This window comes from Alexandromys fortis, unplaced genomic scaffold (genome assembly GCF_014885135.2).
Source record: "Alexandromys fortis isolate MF-2015 unplaced genomic scaffold, M_Fortis_MF-2015_v1.1 scaffold_36, whole genome shotgun sequence".
Classification (NCBI taxonomy): domain Eukaryota; kingdom Metazoa; phylum Chordata; class Mammalia; order Rodentia; family Cricetidae; genus Alexandromys; species Alexandromys fortis.
The window spans coordinates 5,993,568-6,012,390 of NW_026067915.1; the positions used below are offsets into that span (position 1 = coordinate 5,993,568).

At 46.9% G+C, this 18,823-nt stretch overlaps 1 protein-coding gene across 1 annotated transcript; it reads right to left on the bottom strand.

Moving 5' to 3' along the window:
• Positions 1-587: 587 nt before the first annotated feature.
• On the bottom strand, positions 588-3,019 carry LOC126500041 (U8 snoRNA-decapping enzyme-like). The gene is made up of 3 exons (XM_050139655.1): positions 2,851-3,019; positions 2,500-2,769; positions 588-1,739 (listed from the first exon to the last, which is right to left on the bottom strand). Exons 1-3 carry the CDS (start codon positions 2,986-2,988, stop codon positions 1,560-1,562), a joined length of 588 nt encoding a protein of 195 aa, XP_049995612.1. The 5' UTR covers positions 2,989-3,019; the 3' UTR covers positions 588-1,559.
• Positions 3,020-18,823: the final 15,804 nt, after the last annotated feature.

Consider the following 18,823-nt stretch of genomic DNA (forward strand, 5'->3'; position numbering starts at 1 on the left):
TTCAATACTATCTAGACTTTTGTTGTCTTGGCAGGTTGTCACGGACTGAAGGCTGGCCTTGTAGCCAAGGATGATCTTGAATTTCTGATCCTCCTGCCTGAGCACTGGGGTTGTAGGTGTTATTTATGCAATGCCAGGGTTTAGACACGTGGTTGCATGCATGCTAGGCAAAGCTACATGAGCTATATCCCCAGCCCCCACTGAGAATTTTCAAAAGATCCACATCTGTCACAGGAATGGTCTTGAAATAAATAAGTTACTTGACTGTGAAACACGTTGCAAGATCGTGATTGGGAAGTACGTGCTGGGGACGTTCTGACAAGGTCTTCCCACCACAGGCCCGTCACACGTGCCCTTTCAGACACTTCTTTCCAGATTTCTTTGTGATTAGCCCTCTCTTCTTTCTGCCTAATGTTCTCTACCAGGGCCATTAGGGACCAACCCAAGTAAAAGAATGCCAACAGAACCACACCCGCTCCATCATTTACTCCCTTGCAAACATGTGCACATACGGGTCCCGCAACCAGTAACCTAGCTTTCCCAGCAGAGCAGTCACGGAGCTATGGTCTAGTCTGACACCTGCTTTTTCATCAGTGCTTTATTGGGACACAACAACACAAACCATGTATCATGCGGGTAAGTTTGACATGACAGAGTTAAAGGGTTCCTGAACACCACGTGCCAGACAAGGCTTATAGTATTACCATGTAGTGCTATTTATGTATGATGCGATGTGCCTACTCCTCACTCAGAAGTCTGGAGGACAAGAGTAACGGGCCTCCATTTCAGTTGCCACACCTGCCACCGAGCAGGGGTTAATTAACCCCTATCTGTTGAAAGAACTGGAAGGAACAGAGCCCCAGCCTGCCTTTTTGGATGACTGTTTTTGGCAGGGCAGGCTAGACAGAAACAAAGGGAGCTGAAAGATGAACATACTGGAAGAGAGGCGTCAGGACTGGAGTCTCAGGTCTAGGTTCAGCCCAAGAATTCCCTGCCATGTGCCAACCCTCAGCAGTTGGGGAAGAGTGCAGGGCTGCTTAGGGCCTTACCCGACTTTCTGAAAGCCACAGCTTTGCTTGGGCCTCAGGTAAGCCCCCCCCCGCCCCACCCCATGGCCATTCTCAGGGAGAAACCCTCTCCTCTGCTTCCCTAACAAGAATGGGCTGGGCTGGATCCTGGACCGCAGCCCTTGCAGCAGGTAGGAAAGAACCCAAACCTTACCATCATTTACCAGGAAGGAGTGGGCTGTGCCTGATGCCACATCATGGTTAAATTGGACAGACGAGAGTGTGCCAGCTCTGTGATCACAGATAGCGCGTGTGCATACCTGGAGCTTCCAGGCTGTTTATCCATGTATAAGGAGGGACTCAGATACAACCAAGGTCTTTGATCCCTAATGCCATCAGACAAGGTCCTCTGTGGAAAACACACCTCTGCCTTTAATCGTATATCAACTTTCACCTCTCAGCCCCCAAAGAGAAAGTATTTGCCTCTCCCTCCCTCCTTCCCTTATACCAAAGCCCCCGTCTTGGCTTCCATGGGTCTATGGTGGGCAGCTTCTACTTAGAAGCTGGGTTCTTGAGGTTTGCAATAGTGCCAGGATTCACAAGTTCCAAGTCCTGAAGGGCTTCTAATAGCTGTTCCCGGGCAGCACCAATGAAGGAATTCTCCAGGAAGGTGGGCAGGCCTCCCACACCGTCACGAAGGATGTACAGAGGCACCCGCACCAGGCCCAGCACCTATGAAGAGCAGACAGGCAGCATGCAGTATTTCAAGCATCTCACCACATTCCCTTACCTACCGTGGAACGGGGGTCTCCGGAATGGAGATCTAACCTAACAACCAGATAGAACCGGGCCCAATAATCCCACCTCAGGAAAGCTTACAAATGACCCATGCTGGGTACCAATCTCCACCCACACTAATCCTGCTCCATCTTCTCCCTCATCCTCGCTGGTTACTGCCTCCAGGGGCCAGGCATGGCTGTAGCAGTACGTCCAATCACAGAACTTACACGAACGTCTAGGTGTCACTTGGGTGGTCAAGAAAAAGGCAAAATACCCAAATCTTCCTCTGACCTCCTCACTCAACTAGTGATTGATTCCGAGAGACTGTTCGGTCTACACACTGCCAAAGTACGCACGGTAACCTGTTTCAATATTGTCCCCACCCGCAGTTGGATAGTCACCTACACACACACCTTTCCCTAGCACTAGGATCACTGGTACACCTCCTGCTAAAGGAAAATAAGGGCCCAAGGTCAAGCTTTGGAGTGTCCTGAATATTAGCATACAGAGCAGAAGAAAGCCTTGCGTGTGTGTTCTAGAAATCTCGCTGCAAAAGTTACTAAGGGAGACCAAGTTGGTGGTGTTATCCAGCCTGGAAATGACCACAATCCCAACTAGTTCATGACACTTGAGAGTGAGTGCCATGTCAAAATCTCCACCCAGTGGCTTTCTTGGGTGAGAGACATGGGAGAGGGTCCCAGGCTGGTCCCACCTCCAGCCCGTGGTCCTTGGCTTGAGGTGCCCTGGCTTCCACCGCCTGCAGCTGCTCTGGCGTCAGGCACTTGGCATAGAAATGGGCCACCACGCGCTGCCCATCCATGAGGTGTGAGCTCCGATAGTCGGAGCGCTCCACGCGGAAGGCGGCCACCGCGTCGCCCAGCTCCTCGCGCAGTTCACGGTTCAGCCCGTCCTCCAGGCTGCTGTCTTGCGCGTCCACGAAGCCGCCTGGGAAGCCTAGGCGCCCATCGAAGCGCATCTGCATCTGGGGGAGGAGAGGGACGATGGTTGGCCGGGACGCGCGGGCAGCGGGGCGGGGAAGCAGGCCAGCATGCCGCGTCCTCACCAGCACGGCGAAGCGCAACGGGAAGCGGCCGAACAGCTTGCGAGGGTCGGGCGCGTAGAGCAGCGCGTGGCAGGCGTGGCGCCAGCCCTGACCCAGCGCCAGGGCCTCGCCAAGCTCCACTTTCCGATCCCCCGCCATCTCCAGGCTCGCACTTCCGGGTTCCCGCAGAGGACAGCTCCTGGGGCGGAGCTTCGCGAGACCCCGGCAGCAGCCAATCAGGATGGGGCTCTCAGGCTGAGCCAAAGATACCTTAGAGCTTTCGGAGAAACTGAAAGCCTTCTCAGGATTGGCCCTTAGGCCCCTGAGCCTCTGGTGCTGAAGCTTGGTGGATACAGGCTGAAGTAGCCATCTGGAGGGCTAGAAGAAGCAGGCTTTGGAGCCAGAGCGGAAATTTATTCACTCAGGAGTCCTGGCAGCTGAAGGAACGACACAGTGTTCAGGAAATTGCCTTTGGATTCTTCTGGAAACTAGGGATAGGAGGGAGGTAGTCTGGCTTCTGAGACTATGCCTTCCCTAGGGCAATGGGGGAAAAGGAGAGATGGGTGTGTAACAAGTGTTGAGTCCTGGAAATGTGGGGACTAAGTGAATATAAACGAGGAGCAGGGTCAGCGCCAGGACAGGTTTCGTCCTGGGTGATGACACTTTTGGGAAGGGAAGAGGCCAATGATAGGTGTGGTAACAACGAGCAAGTGCATTGGCTCTGGGCTCTGGTCAGTGGTGTGGAGCCTGGTACATAGGGTATATGGATATGCCACAGGTCACAGTTAGATGGGGGGCTGAGTGTGGACATGACAAAGACACAGAGAAGTGTGGGTGGAGGAGTCAGAGATAGGGCACCGCCGCACCCCCCGGAGTTTAGCAGTAAGTTCAAATGTCTTCAGATCTTTAATTTCTGAAGAAGAATGGGAAAGTAGGGGCTCTTTAGGACCTAATGCTGAAAACCTGGGCTTCAGGACCTTGGCTTCAGCGAGGTGCTCCTCCCCCGAAGATTAGTCCATATATCAAGAACCTGTGTGTGTTTAAGGAAGGGAAGAGGTGGCTTTGAAGAAGGTCTGAGTTTCAAGCCATAGCCTGGAGTTGTCTGTTCATTGTAGAGCTCAGAACTCACCCAGGCTCAGGTCCGCGATTTTAGTGGAAGCCACTCAGCTCCCTCAGGTTCCCAGGTACAGATCTGTTCAATGGAGATGGTACCAGGCTAGGATGTAGAGATGGAAAGTCCCCCTCAGGCCCCAGAGCCGGACATAGTAAATGCAGCTGTTCTTGGAGCTGAGGGCAGAAGCTCAGTGCTGTGTCTTCTGTCAAAGGTTGAGGCCAGCATCCTCAGAAGAGGGGCAGCAGCAAGGGTGCCCGGGGACATCTTTTTTTAGTCTCCTGAGTAGCAGGATTCAGAGATGCCATCTACTGAGGTAGTCGTAGCATAGTGAGGTGATGAGTGGTTATACAATTGCCATCCTCTGGCTAACGTTCAAGAGCTTGGCAAATAGCCCTGGTTAAACATTGGGTCTAACCTGGCAAAAGGCCTATAAAACCCTTTTGACAACTTCCAATCCCAGGATCATACCCCAGACCAACTGCAAGAAAATTTTCATGAGGTATTAAGGGGGCATAATGGGTTTTTGTTGCTGTTGTTTGCGTGTGTGTGTGTGTGTGTGTAGTGTAGGTATGTGTAATTGTGTGTGTGTGTGTGTGTAGTGTAGGTCTGTGTAATTATTTGTGTATGTGTATAAGATATGCAGGCACATGTTCACATGTGCAGGGAGGCCAGAAGTCAATGCTGTGTGTCTTCCTCCACTGCACTCTCCCTTATTTTTGAGAAAGTGTCTGACGCTGAACGCTGAGCTCACTAGCTATCTAGAATGGCTGGTCACTGAGCGCTGGGGACCCTCCCACTCCAGTTCAGGGTTACAGGATGTCCACCGCTCCCAGCTTCTGTGTGGGTGTCGGCCATCCAGACTCAGATCTTCATGCTTGTTAAGACAGGCATTTTATTGGCTGGAGAGTCTTCCCAACCTGGCTTTAAAAATCACATCATTTGTGAAACCACCGAGATGAAGAAGCAGCTTTGTCATCCTCCGTGGTTTCTTCCTGACTTCCTGTCTGACCTCTCTCAGTGGCGGACTGTAACCGGGACCATATAATCCAAAGGAGCCCTTCCCTCTGCAAGTTTCTTTTGATGACAGTGTTTATTACAGCAACAGGAGAGCAAACTCGGGCACCGTGTCTTTCAGATGACGCTTTGCATCTGTCCTGTCTGCATTCCCATCCCCTATCCTGTTGCACAGAAGCAGCTTCCCCAGTGGTCGGGGCTGGAGGGAGACTGAGCCATATGTCCAGAGCTGTTCCATGTGGATAGCAGTTCAGAGTCAAAAAGTAACACTATGGCTATTCTTGGGAGATGATAGGGGCCCCAAATGATTATTTTTAGAAGACAGAGAAATAAATTACACATTGCCCCTCTGTTTAAAAAGAAAATGGACTGCTGTGGGAAGGTGTATAGCTAACAACTACCCACCTACTGGAGCGTGGCCTCATAGACTATTTACCTGGATGCAGAAGAGCGTCTGGCCCTCTTCCTCTCTGCTTTTCCCCCTGGACCCCGGTTTTGTTAGTTCAGTTTGTTTGGATCTCATCTTTATCTATCGTTCACACAGAGAATCCTGATTTGTAAGTTTTATCTATTAATAAATACCTGTATATTTCTCAGTTCTGAGCTAGTTGTGGGATTCCTTTTGTTAAGCACCAGAGCTTTCGGCGTTCAATGGACTCCTCTCAGGGCTACAATATTGTAGGGAGTTAACCCAGAACCTCGTGCAAGCAGAGTGTTAAGAATTATGGTGCTTAAGATTCTTACATCAGGTTTATGATAATTACCACTACTATAAAATCAAGTGTGAATCTTGGTCCAATCTATAATAACTCAAAAGACTACCTCCAAAAACATCCCGAAGATAGTATTATGATTATAATAACAGGTTAAAGCTTGATATGAGTTTGTAAGTTTATGTTTGGCCTGTGTAAACCTACAGGCATCAAACATAGAAGCATTTATGGGAATGTCTACACTTAAGGATTATTAAACATCTTACTTTGTTGTTGTTCTATGAGTTGAGAGGCCCACAGAGGCAATGATTCCTGAGGATAACAACCTACTTAGGGCCCAGATATTGCTTATAACATCATATCCCAACAAAGAAAACAATGTTTTGTAGCACAATTAATGAAAACCCAGAGACAGATATTGAGGTTCAACCTGAAGGTCAGAAAAGCAAAAGAGCCAGCCATTGGCTCTTCTACCTCAGTCCGAAATGGTGATCCTGCCTCCAGGAATTCTCAGAGTAAAGACTGTGGCTGAGAGCTGTCTCCTCCTGTCTTACATTCTTCTCTAGGGCTGGGATTAAAGGCTTACACCACTACTGCCCGGTTTCTATGGAAACTAGTGTGGCTACTGGGATTAAAGGGGTGTGTCACCACTGACTAGTCTGTAAGGCTGACCAGTGCAGCTGTTTTACTCTCTGGCTTCCAGGCAAGCTCAGTGAGTGTACAATGAACATCAACCATCTTGTAATGTCAGGAAAGAAGCTTCACCCCACCACACCCCAAAAGAAAAAGAAGACCAAAAATGTAAGAAGAAACCCCATACTGTTTTCATATGATAGAAAGGAAGTCACCACCACTGCTGGAAGAGTTTCCAAAGCAGAAACAACTTGAGCAAAAAATTAAAGCAGCTTCACTTTTGGTTTGTTTATTTATTTATATTGCAAAGTAGAAATCAATATCCATACACCTGAACTGATATGGAATACATGTAGGCAAAGAATCCTCTCCACGTGGAGAAATTAGAGGTCATTTTCAAAGCTATTTTGTCCTCAGGTAGAGCATAGCTGAATCGTGACTTCCTTCCCACGAGCGGACAGTATGAAGAGAGGAGAGCCACAGAGCAACTTGGTAGCTTTGCGAGAACTTGACCAACAATGGCCTGACAACCAAGAGCAGCGTCTGCGTGGGTATGTGGCAGTGACAGAGGGTAACCAAGGTGAGGTGGTGAGCACCGCTCTTTTGCCTGCGGCCTTCCCCATCAACAGAGAGAGTTCTGGCCTGAAGTGTGAGGAAAGCACCCAGCCAGTCTCAGCACAGGGAGGTCATAACATAGTTGACCGGCAAACTTCAAAACTGTCAAGGCGTAATCTTAGCTCTTTGGAGTTGCAGGATCAAAATGGCCTAGACTGAATGACTTACAGACAACTAAAACTTATTTCTCACAGTTCTGGAGACATGGAAGTCTAAGATGAAAGGGGCTGGCAGACTTGGTGTCTAGTGAGGTTCCAGTTCTTGATTCATAGACCAACTTGTAGTCTCCTGTAAAGTCCCTAGTGCTATTCATGAAGGCTCCAGTGTTACAATCTGGTCCCCTTCCAAAAGACCCCACCCCCAAACACCAACACAGGATTAGAATTTCAGCATGGGATTTTTATAGCAATCATAAAATAAAAATGGAAATTTCCACTGCCTGTGGAATGTAAAAAAGAGCATCCAGGATCAAAGATACCAGACAAGGGAATCTGAATAACACTTTGGTGAATAATAATGCTTCCAAACTGGCTCATTATGTTAAGAACTATACTATACTAATTTAAGATATTGATGGGGAAACAGAATGACCTATGTGGGAATGCCCTGTACTAGTCTCCCAATTTTTCTGTGAATATATAAATTGCCTAAATTTAATTTTATTTTTGAAAAACCAGGAGGGCACCTGTAGAAGATCCTGGTTAAGGGATGTTTACAGGGTGATCAACCTAGCTTCTGCCATAACTGAATGACAAGAAAGAATCAGATACAGAGGCAGATCTTACCATGAAAGATTGAGTAGACAGATCAACTGAAGCCAGGAAGGGAAAAATGATGAGATATGCTAAATTTAGTAACACGGCCCGAGGATGGAACGGAGCAGAAAGAGAGAAGCCAGACAACTTACAGCCTTGGGCCAAGGAGAAAATAGACTCTTTATTCTTAATTTCATGTTGAATCTTTGACTTAAGCCCCAGAATAATGACCATGCAGGCGCCATAACTGTCTGCTTATACCCAACCAACCAATCAAGGAGCAGCAAGTACCCTGCCTAGATCTGCTGTCCCCAAGCTTTCTAAGCATCACAGGATCCCGCCTCTCTCACTGAAGTCTCCATGCAAGCAGAGATTTCTTTTTCCAATGTTAATTTAAAAACGCTGAGCTTTAGGTCTAATTTACATTGCCAACTATTACCTGATAACCCTGGATATTCAGAGAACCCATTCTAGGACCTGGTGTATTTTATGGCTACCATCTATATATCATCCATCCATCCCTTACTTATGGAAACAAAATTGCCAAAAATTACATTTCCAATCAAACTATGTTTATCAGGAGTCTGACCTGCAATGACCTATGCCTCAACAGAAGTCTGGAGCCTAATCCCTAACAACTCAGAGAACCTTTCACAAATGACTGGGCTCAAGAAAAACCAACGAATGCAACCTGTTACTCAACAAGACAAGGAGAGGTCCCCCCACCCACAGGATCATGGCAGTCGGACCATGAGGATAATGCCATGTAACTCCCCCCCTCATCAACTGAACAATTAAAATTTTTATTCTCCTCATTCTGGAGACTAGAGAGTCTCTAGTGCTATGCTTCTGTGTGCTGTAAAAAAATTTCTAGGCCCTTTTTATCAAGACACCTTCTGGTCCTGAGTGGTTGGGTTTAACAAAGCAACTGGACTTGGGTGACATTTGGGTTCAAAACTGGACAAACAATAAAATAATGAGAACCTTGTGAACACTACTGTGAGAAATGTCACAGGGAAGGTTGGCGACATGGGTGGTAAAAGAATTCACCAAGACATCAGCGGACAAAGAGAAAATTTATTGAAATAGACTGTAAAAAAAAAAAAAAAAGCAATAGGTGAATGCCCAAAGGGAAGCCCACTGCTGAGAGGAAGGTTTTGTTTTTTATAACAGTTGAGAGGATATGTTTGGGGCAGGGGGAGTTTTTCTGCCTTATCCTCATGGCCTCTGTGATAGCTAAAGTTATGTTTGAAATTTGTTACTGCACTTAGGAGAGCTATAAAGCAGAAACGCCTCTAACCTGTAAGTCCCACTTGCCCAAGGACTGATAACCTCCTGGGACACTGGGAGCTGTTCATGTAAGGTAACAAACCATGGAATTTTACCTCTGTAGACAAGCTTGGTTGTTCCCACTGTGCAGGATGCAGGAGGTGAGTAGGCTGGAAGTACATCAAGAAGTTCGCTTGCCCCTGATTAGCCTAAAGTAAGAAGCACGTAGCCTTGTGGATTTTGCCTCTATCAGCTCCTGAGTAGTGTAGTTCACCACTGTTCTCTGGCGGGTCCCAGGTACGCTCCTGGCCAGTGATAAATGAAGCTTCTTTCCAGTTCAGCCCAGAAGTTGTGGCAGTGGTCTTATCTCCCTCAGCGGAACGGACAGCCTCCAGCCTGAACTGTACCCTGGGCAGACTGAGCTTGGTGAGTAACAAGGCTTATAGAATTAGCTAATTTTCTTGTGCAAGGTTCCCTGAGTTAGTAAGTTATATGAGGCATCATGGGTCACTGAGGGTCAGGCTCCAAAAGGTCAAGGCCTGGCTGTTAAAATGTGAGAATGTTGCTTTCATTCGTTCATTGCAAAACATTTCATTTTGTACCTATAGATGGGGATCAGGTGCCTGATGTGGAGGAATAGCATAATTATGTGAGCGAGGATCATAGTGCTCTTACAATTTGAAGAATTCTTTGCCTTTTACAGCTACATACTGAAATATGTATGAACCCCACATTAAAAATCATCCTTCGAGAGACAGACTGAGGGTATGAATACAATTTTAGAAGCTGGGTTTCTGGGGACCATTAAGGGCTTATTATGTTCTTTTTTTAATATAACATAGTTTGAAGTTTCCTATAGTAAAAGTTAAAAGTAGGAAGTCTCCTGGAGTTGAAGGTAAAGGTTGTAATTTACATTTGAATGAAGTGTTTGCATTTCACAAGACCCTTTAGCAGATGGGCTCCCTCCTGGTCAAGGAACAAGAAGGGGAAAGGAGGCTCCAGTCTCACCTCTTAAAGCACCAAGACCAAGTCTAGGAAGACTAAGGGGGCCTAAGATGGCCAACGCCTGCCAATTGCCTTCAACTGCCTTCAGAGTGAAACCAACTCACACAGTCCCCACTGGATTCTCCCATGTGATTGATCAAAAATCCAGTGTTTCAAACTATAGATTTATATATATATATATATATATATATATATATATATAGACAAGGGGGTGCTGCCAGAAAGAGCCAGTGGGGGCCTATAATGTGTGTGTGTGTGTGTGTGTATGTGTGCGTGCATGTGTGCACACACATAAGGGATATGCATGCATGCTTGAGTTTGTGATGGTGGAAAGAAGCCAGAGAACATTCATGAACGCTATTCTTTAATCACTGCCCATTTTTCTTTGGAGACAGAGTCTCTTGTTGCTCTGAAACTTGCCAAACAGACTAAGTTGGTTAGCCAGGGAGCCCCAGGATTTACCCGTCTCCGTCTCCCCAAGGCTGGGTGACAGGTGTGTGACAACATGCCCAGTTTTTTCACCTGACCTTTAGGAATTCAGGGCAAGCACTAGAACTGAACCAGCCCTCGCCCCTCGAGGGACATTGTGATTGTTTCCAGCTTGATCATGGTGACAGAGAGAGATGGGACTTGCACTTGCCGGGGTTGACAGGGCTACAGCTGCTACTGAGTGCCAGATATGCCAATAGCAGATGCCAACACCAAGCCCAGATATGGCACCATTCCCCAGGGTGACCAGCCACTGACCTGGGCAACTTCATTCACAATGAAGGACAATGTTGTGTCCTTACTGGATTAGGTACTTACTCTGGTTATGGATTTGCCTTTCCTGCATGTAATGATTCTGCCCAAACCACCATCCATGGACTTACAGAACGCCTTACCCACAATCATGGTATTACGCACAGAATTGCTCCTGACTAAGAGCTCACTTCCCAGCCAGAGAAGAGCAGCAGTGGACTTACAGTCATGGAATCCATGGGGCTTACCAGGCTCCTCAATTCTGGTACCAATCTCTATCTTTTGAAGAATCCAAGAATAAGAACATAAAAAATGTAGATTCTGGAAATAAGAATAGAGAAATAAAGAAATATGAAGTTGTAAGCCTAGGAGACTGAGAGCAGACTGTCTACAGCTTTCTCAGCAGCTTAAGGATTAACTATTAACAGTGGGTTACTCACTTTACAACCCATAGCTCTATTTACGAGGCTGAAGAAGCCTCTGCAAACTTAGGGTGGCTCTGCAAACTGAGGACCAGCTTTTAGATAAGCCCTGGCTACTCATGACCAGCAACTGATGTGAGCTGAGTTAACTTTTAAATGATGGAATTATGTGACTTTTGACCTTTTGGTTTTATATTGTCCCATACCCTTCCTGGCCACGTGAAACTGGCAGTGTCAGGGGAGTGCGGAGCCTTGGTGAACACTATCAAGGAATGCCAGGGAAAGACAATGGGCTAAATACAAATACTAGTTTAACTGAAAAACCCTGTTAATGGAAATAGCAAAGAAGGGCAATTTGTGTCTAAGTTTCACTTCAAGATTGTAAAAATTCCTTTGTTACTGCCCAATACTTGTTGTTTCTTAATCTAAAAAGGGAGGGTTCGACAGCTGCCCTTTGCCACAGCTTTACAAATCCATCTCTGGCTGTGGTCTCAGCTAGCTGATAAGATTTTTGTGCCCCATGGAGATTTATTTTTTTTTATTTTGTTTTCCTGGAATAAAGTTTACTTCTGGTTTACTAAACTTTGGTGGGTTTACTAAACTTTGGTGGTCTGTCCCTATCTCAGCATGACCTCCATGGACCCAACATCTTTGTTAGGGTTTCTATTGATGTTAGGGATGAGACACCGTGACCAAAAACAACTTGGGGAGGAAAGTTTCTTTAACTTATCTATCCTGAATCATAGTCCATGAGGGAGAACCAAGGCAGAAACTCAAGTTGGGTGGGAAACTGAAGGCAGGAACTGACGCAGACGCCATGGAAGGGTGCTGTTTACTGGCTTGCTCCTCATGGCTTGCTAAGTCTGCTTTCTGACAGAATTCATAACCACCAGGTCAGGTTGGCACTACCCACAATGTGCTGGGTGCTCCCACATCAATCAGTAATTTGAAAATACTCTACAGGCTTGCTTATGGCCCAGAGTTTACTATGCAGTTTCTCAACTTAGGCTCTCTCCTCCTCAGATGACTCTACCTTGTAACAAGTTAGCATAAACTAGCCAGCTGAAGTCTATTACAAAGGATGCAAATATCCCAAATCTCTCATGAAAACTAAGAGCAAGCAGATATTCCCTTCTGTCCCTGCATGCCAGACTAGAGGCTCCTGACGAATCTGTTAATCTGATGTCCCGCCACCCGGCCCGTGGGCATGTTGTGGGTGGAAGTGGTACACATGCACGATTAGAATTAATGGTGAGGCTGCCCCTGAATGTATTTGTAGTGATTGGGGTACACTCCTTGCCCTCAAACATGAGATCATTCGGTTTAACCTTCTTTCCTGCTCAATAGACTTTTTTTTTCCATCCACAGCCTGGAATTACTGCTGGGTGCTTGTCAATCTATCAGGTGGGGCCTTTAGAAGTCCTAGAGGGAGGAGAACATGAGGATCAGAACAGCAATTCCTGCCTAGAATGTCCCATTTGCATTTATATTTCTTGCTTATACTTCGTGAACCCCATGTAGAGTTTGCCATGCTGAGGGGAAGATCTTTGCCAGCGGTCCACGGAGAAGGGTTAAGGCTGGGTCTGAGTGGCCCTGGTTTTGCTCCAGAGATTAGGGTGAACGCTGTACTTTGTGGATGGGTCTGGGATGTAGATCTCCTCCAGCTGGGGGCTGGCTCTGGAGGAGCCTACTGTGTCTTTCATGTCCCCGGTGTTCCTTCACTAGTTCATGATTCTGAGTCTGAAAGTGAAGGCAGGCACACGTACCAGCAGGGTCACATGGGTAGTTAAATTCTCCAATGGTGTCTCTAACAGACTGTGTCCAATACAGCGAGGAATGGGAACTGCCATATGGAATAAACCTGGCAGAGGGGACCTGGAGGACCTGAGGAGAGGACTGTTTCTCTTTGGTGACGTTCTATGGCCTGAAGAATGGTGACATCCCTTCCCTGCACTGCCGACACCCTTCTACCTCAGTTGTGTTAAGCAGAGTAGTCCCCTTTTTCTTCTCTTCCCCACACCCAGCATCTTCCAGACAGCTCAAGCTCTGCTGTTCCTTGTTATCAAGGGTGAAATGTTCCTGTCCACATTTGCTTTTCTGTTCACCAGCACACTGGAATATTTGGGGTACAGAATTTAGATAATTCTGTGCAATAAACCTCCTTCCTAGTTCACTCCCACTGCCCCATCTGTTCCACGCAGCCTCCCTCAGAGCCCAAGCTCACTGGCAGGAGACCACCCTCCTTCCCAACATGGTCCTGCCAGGAAACAGCAGCTTTGCCTCACCCCTGGCAACTGACAAGGACCTAGGCTCAGGACAAAGTGAAGTCTAAAAGTGATTTCTGCAAACAGGGAAAACGCAATGTTGAGAAGTAGAAACTTCTTGCTGATTCTGCTGAGACAGGCATCAATGTGTGTTAGTGGGGGTGGGTGGGAGAGTGGGGTGACCAAGGCCCCCTCCTTCCCAGGAAGGAGCAGCAGCAGCCTTTGCTGACACAGTTCAGGCTGATCTGAGCAAAGCTAATGCCAAGGGCTCCCTCCATTAACCCTCTCCCCAGGAATCACAACCCCCAGCTTGAGATAAGGAAGTCCAGTGCTCAGCTGAAGGTCCTGCCTGCTGGGAGCAGGGTGGAGGTTGCAGAGGCTCCCATCTTCTTCCCTCCCCAGAGCACTGTGCTTAAAGGGGCACAGGGAGTCCTGTGTGCTTTCCATCCTGGCTGAGCATCCCCCAGCAGGACGGGAGCTGGAGAAAGGAGACATGTACAGTCTAGCCTGTCTCTCTCCCTCCTGCCAGGCAGGCACCTCCTGAACCAGTCCATAGAAGTGTGTGATGGCTGATGGTGAAGGACCCCACTGCCTGGGAGACAGGGATGTTCCTTAGAGAAGGCAGGGGAGCTATAGACATCTGCCCCTCACCAGGACCAGAGAGCACAGAAACTAAGTCAGTGTCACACAAGTAAAAAGTGGAACTGAAGCCATCCAAGGAGGTCCTGGAGCAGGTTAGGAGAACATTTAACTTTGCCACAGCAGAGCATCATGGGAACTGGAAAAATAATCATTGGCAACCCTAAGCATGGGCTCTGGGTTCAGTATTCCTTGCAGAACCGTAACCTGAGCTGGGAGGTTTTAAGTCCTTGCCCAGGGATCCTCACATCCTTTTCAGAAGTGGCTGAGGTCCTGTAGTGTCAACCTAGATGTACTTGGCACAGGCTGGGTACCTGGCAGGATACACACACACACACACACACACACACGCTCACACACACACACACACACACACACACGCACGCACGCACACACTTCCCTTCCCTTTGACTAGCCAGCCACCTGGGAGTTTCCAGACGACATGTGGCCCTTAGTTCTGGGTTAGATCAGAGGATAAGACACAGCAATTGAATCTTCTAGGCACCGATGTTAGAGCTGTTTCTGATCATCTACCCCATATTTGAAACGCCAAGAATTGGGGCCCTGCTGTAGTCCACATGATCCTGCATTACTCTTCCAGGCCTCTATTCGCCCTTCTTCCTTCAAGAGATCCTGTCCCAGGAGGGCATGTCTTGGTGTGGCCACTTTCCCCTTCTGCTGCCATATTGTCTCTGTGCCTCCTCTTTGTCACTGAGGATAGAGCCCGGTTTACCTGACCTCTCTAACACGTCAGCTCCTGATCTCATGATCCCCTCGTCTGCTCATTTCCCGTCTACCTCCCCATCCCCCCTGAACCTTTACTGGTGGAGGAGGTTCTTCTGTTTGAGTGTTGCTTTCATTGGTTGAATAAAGAGACTGTCTTGGCCTTTTGATAGCGCTGCCCTTACGTGGGCAGAGTAGACAGAACAGAATTCTGGGAGGACGAAAGCAGAGACAGGAAGATGATATGAATCTCCAGCCTGAGATGGACGTAGGTTAGAATCTTGCCGGTAAGCCTCAGTCGTGTGGTGACACACAGATTTAACAGAAATGGGTTAATCAAGATGTGAGAATTAGCCAATAAGAGGCTAGAAATAATGGGTCAGGCAGTAATTTAATTAATACAATTTCTGTGTGGTTATTTTGGGGAGTTAAGCTAATCGGGCAGTGAGACACGGCCTGCTCCTCCATACAACACTTTACAGCAGTGCCCTTGGCTGTGACCAGCCATCCCATGCCCTCACACTTGAACCTGGAGTAAGATCTCCTGGGTTCTCTGTAACCAAACACTCCTTTCTTTTAAACCCACCACACTGCACCCTTTCCAGCTGCCACGTCATTGTCAGGCTGTTTCACAAAGTTAACTGCTAACTAAAGTGAGGGCGAAGTCTCCAGAATACGAACTGTCAGTGGACAAACTTTAGCAAATAATTTCAGTCAACTTTACAAAAGTTTTGTGCACATTTTTTAATGCAGTCAAAGTTTGAATGCTTCCAACAAAATTCATGTTGAAAGTAATCCTCATGCGAGGAATAAAGAAGTAGGATCAGGCTAGGCATAGTGGTGCACATGGTTTATCCCAGCAGGCGGAGTTCGAGGCCAGCCTGGTATACATAGTAACTTTCAGGACAGCCAGGGCTACATGGTGAGATATTGTTGAAGAAAAAATAAGGAGGAGGAGGAGATGAGGATCAGGCAAAATTTTCTGAGGTTCTCCTAAATCAGGAGAGATTAATCTACTCATGGACTAATAGATTCATGAGCTCTTTGTCAAGTGGAGTTGTACTGGAAACAATTGCTCTCTGACAAGCTTTCTCTGTCTTTCCATGGCATGCCGTGTGCCACTTTGGAAAATGGCAGCATCCTTACCAGTAAGAATGCCCCCACCAGATGCAAAGCATATATCAGAGTCATGTTCTTAAGCTTCTAGAACAGTGAGAGAAACAAGGATGCTTCCATTTGCCCCCATAGGCTCAGATACTTGGCCTCCAGCTGCTGCTTATCTTGAAAGGTAATCTTGTAAGGAATCTTAAAGGAATCACACACCTAAACTTTTATATATGGAAAAGAATCCGTGAGCTCTACCTTAAACCTTTACGGTACATACCCACACATCAGTAGTTTCTTCTATCGGGAGATTGAGGCAGAAATGGGTGTAAGAAGTTAATCATCACCTTTACTCATCAACCACCAATCCTAGCAAAAAAGACATGTCTGCTAATGATAACTGGGCTGCTTTGTTCTTGTTCCTGACCTTAACACATTCCTCATTTCAGCTCTGTGCCTTTCTAAAACTTTAGATTGTCTTCTTGGGTTTTTCACCTCAAAGCGATTTGATGAAAACATTGTAGTCTTAAGTTATTTTCAAAGCTTTGTTTCGGCTATCTTGCACCCGAAAACCTGTAAACACATCTCCCAACATTAAGATTAGAATTTAAACTATCTGGACTACTGGGAGTCCATTTTTTAAAATAATTAACCTACGTCACAGTTTGTATGACTCCTCAATAGAAGCTCATGTGTTCTAGCTGTGTGACATGTCCTTGTTCTTTTTTTAATCATCAAGACTCTATTGACACTAACTTTATCAATTAGACAGTGCAGCCTAGCAAGAAATCATCTTTATAATAATCCACAGGTAAAAATGCCCAATAGGACAGAATATTTCCATGAGATAAACACGCTACATTATAGGCAGTGGGGATCTCCCCACACCCATTTCCACCATACCAGATACCAGAGAAAGATAGAGGTGGCAGACATGTAAAGGCACAGCAGAAGCAAAAGACATTCTGCAGTCTGTGATCTTACAGCCTTACCTATCTGAGATTTACCCATCAAGGATTTTCCTCCTCTTGGGCTGACACCTGAACTTCTATTGCCACCTTCTGCTCCTCTGGCATGGCCACTAGTACAACAGGAAGCTGGAGGCAGAAGCTGATGCCGAGGTCATGGAGGGATGCTGCTTACTGGCTTGCTCCCATGACTTGCTCAACCTCCTTTCTTATAGAACCCCAAAACACCAACTGGGCCCCTCCCCTGTCAAGCAGTAATTAAGAAAATGCCTTGCATCTGGATCTTACGGAGGCATTTCCTCAGCTGAGGTTCCCTTCTGTCTGATGACTCTGTGTCAAGATGACATAAAACTAGCCAGCGTACCCCACAACAGCAAACGACTTTCAACCTACTTACCCTTGAGTCTTGGCTGGCTTTGAATAGCTTGAAAAAGTTACACTGCTCATGTCCAAGGCCAGATCAGGGCCTCAAAGTTGCCACCATGGTCTCCCGAAATACTCTCTGGCAACTTTGAACCACCATAAGAACAAGAGCCAGAAACACACATCCCACCCAAACCAAAAGACAAAACATCATAACCAAGTCTAAAGGTGTGAAGATTTATAAATTGCCTGACAGAGGAAACAATTGTTTCAAGGAAACCCAGTAACAAACAAACAAACACAACAAACAAACAACAAAGACCCACACACAATTCTAGAAAGTCAGGAAAACAATACAAGACTAAAGTAGCATTTTAAGAGATAAATGTCACTAAAATGCTTACAAATTCTGGGGCTATGAAACACAGTATATGACATGCAAGATGAAGCAAGGCTGTCTTAGTCCACATAGAATACTGGGAAACCATGGTTCTAGAGCTTGTGACGTCCAGAAGGCACAGCACCTGACTTTTGCTCAGCTTCGGGTTAGCAGCTCCTGCTGCGTCAGCACATACAGGCAACCACAGAGCAAATGACCATGCCAGGAAGAAACAAACTTCTAGAACTGTCTTCACTTTATGCCAACTCACGCTGTGGTAACTAAATCTCCACAGTCCAGGAGAACTGCACGAATCCCTCTTTATGACAAAACGGACCATCCATCAATAATATTACGACGGGGGTTTCAGGGAAATTGTAAGTGTCTAAGTGCAAGAAGGGCAAAGATTGCCAGTCAGATACAATACAAACAACAGCATCCCAAGATTAATGGAGTGTGTTCATCCATGAAAGCGGCACACTTCAGCCCCTACACAAGATGCACAAACTTTAACCATGCAGTACATGAACATCTATTAGAACCATCCAAAACCAGATTTGGGAAAATGTGTGGTCCCCAAAGCTTAAACGGGTCACTATCTGGCCCTTCAGTGGAATCTTCACCAGCAGGGCTGAGTCTCTGCCTTCTTACGACACCGGGAAGCTGAAGAGCCCAGAGGCTCCATTCACAGCGTCTTTCCCTAGAACATGGCAGGCAAGACAGGCTGGGTCAATTCCCTTCCTAAATTCTCCAGAGAGGGCAAAACACTCGGAGGTCTTATGTTCAATCAAAGTCAAGCCCAGATGCCGTCTCCACCTTCTGGCCCTTAGGTCCAGTTGATGGAGGAAGAAAGAGAGGGACAAAGCTCGTTAAGGTCTCTCCCAACTCTATGGAACCTGCAGGTTTGGTGGAGTCTCAGGTAAAGCCATTTTCAAGGGGAAATCCCCTGCCTCTGCTCCTCCAGCGAACATGAAGCTGGATACCAGAAGGCAGTATTACAAAAAGGGAAGGACTCTCCCTTGCTTAGCAAGGAGGTGGGGATGCCGGTTCCTGGTTAAAGTGGACATGAGGGAGATGGCACGTGTGCATATCTGGGGTCCCCGGGTCTGTGTGCACATTGTAGGGAAGGACTCACATGTTCAGGCCATAAGACAAGATCTTCTGTTCAAAACACATCGCGTTACACTTCTGCCTTTTAAATCTGGTATCTGTTGCCATCTCTCAGGCCCAGAAAACACCCCCTACCCCCCCAGACTCCTACAACCAAGGTCCT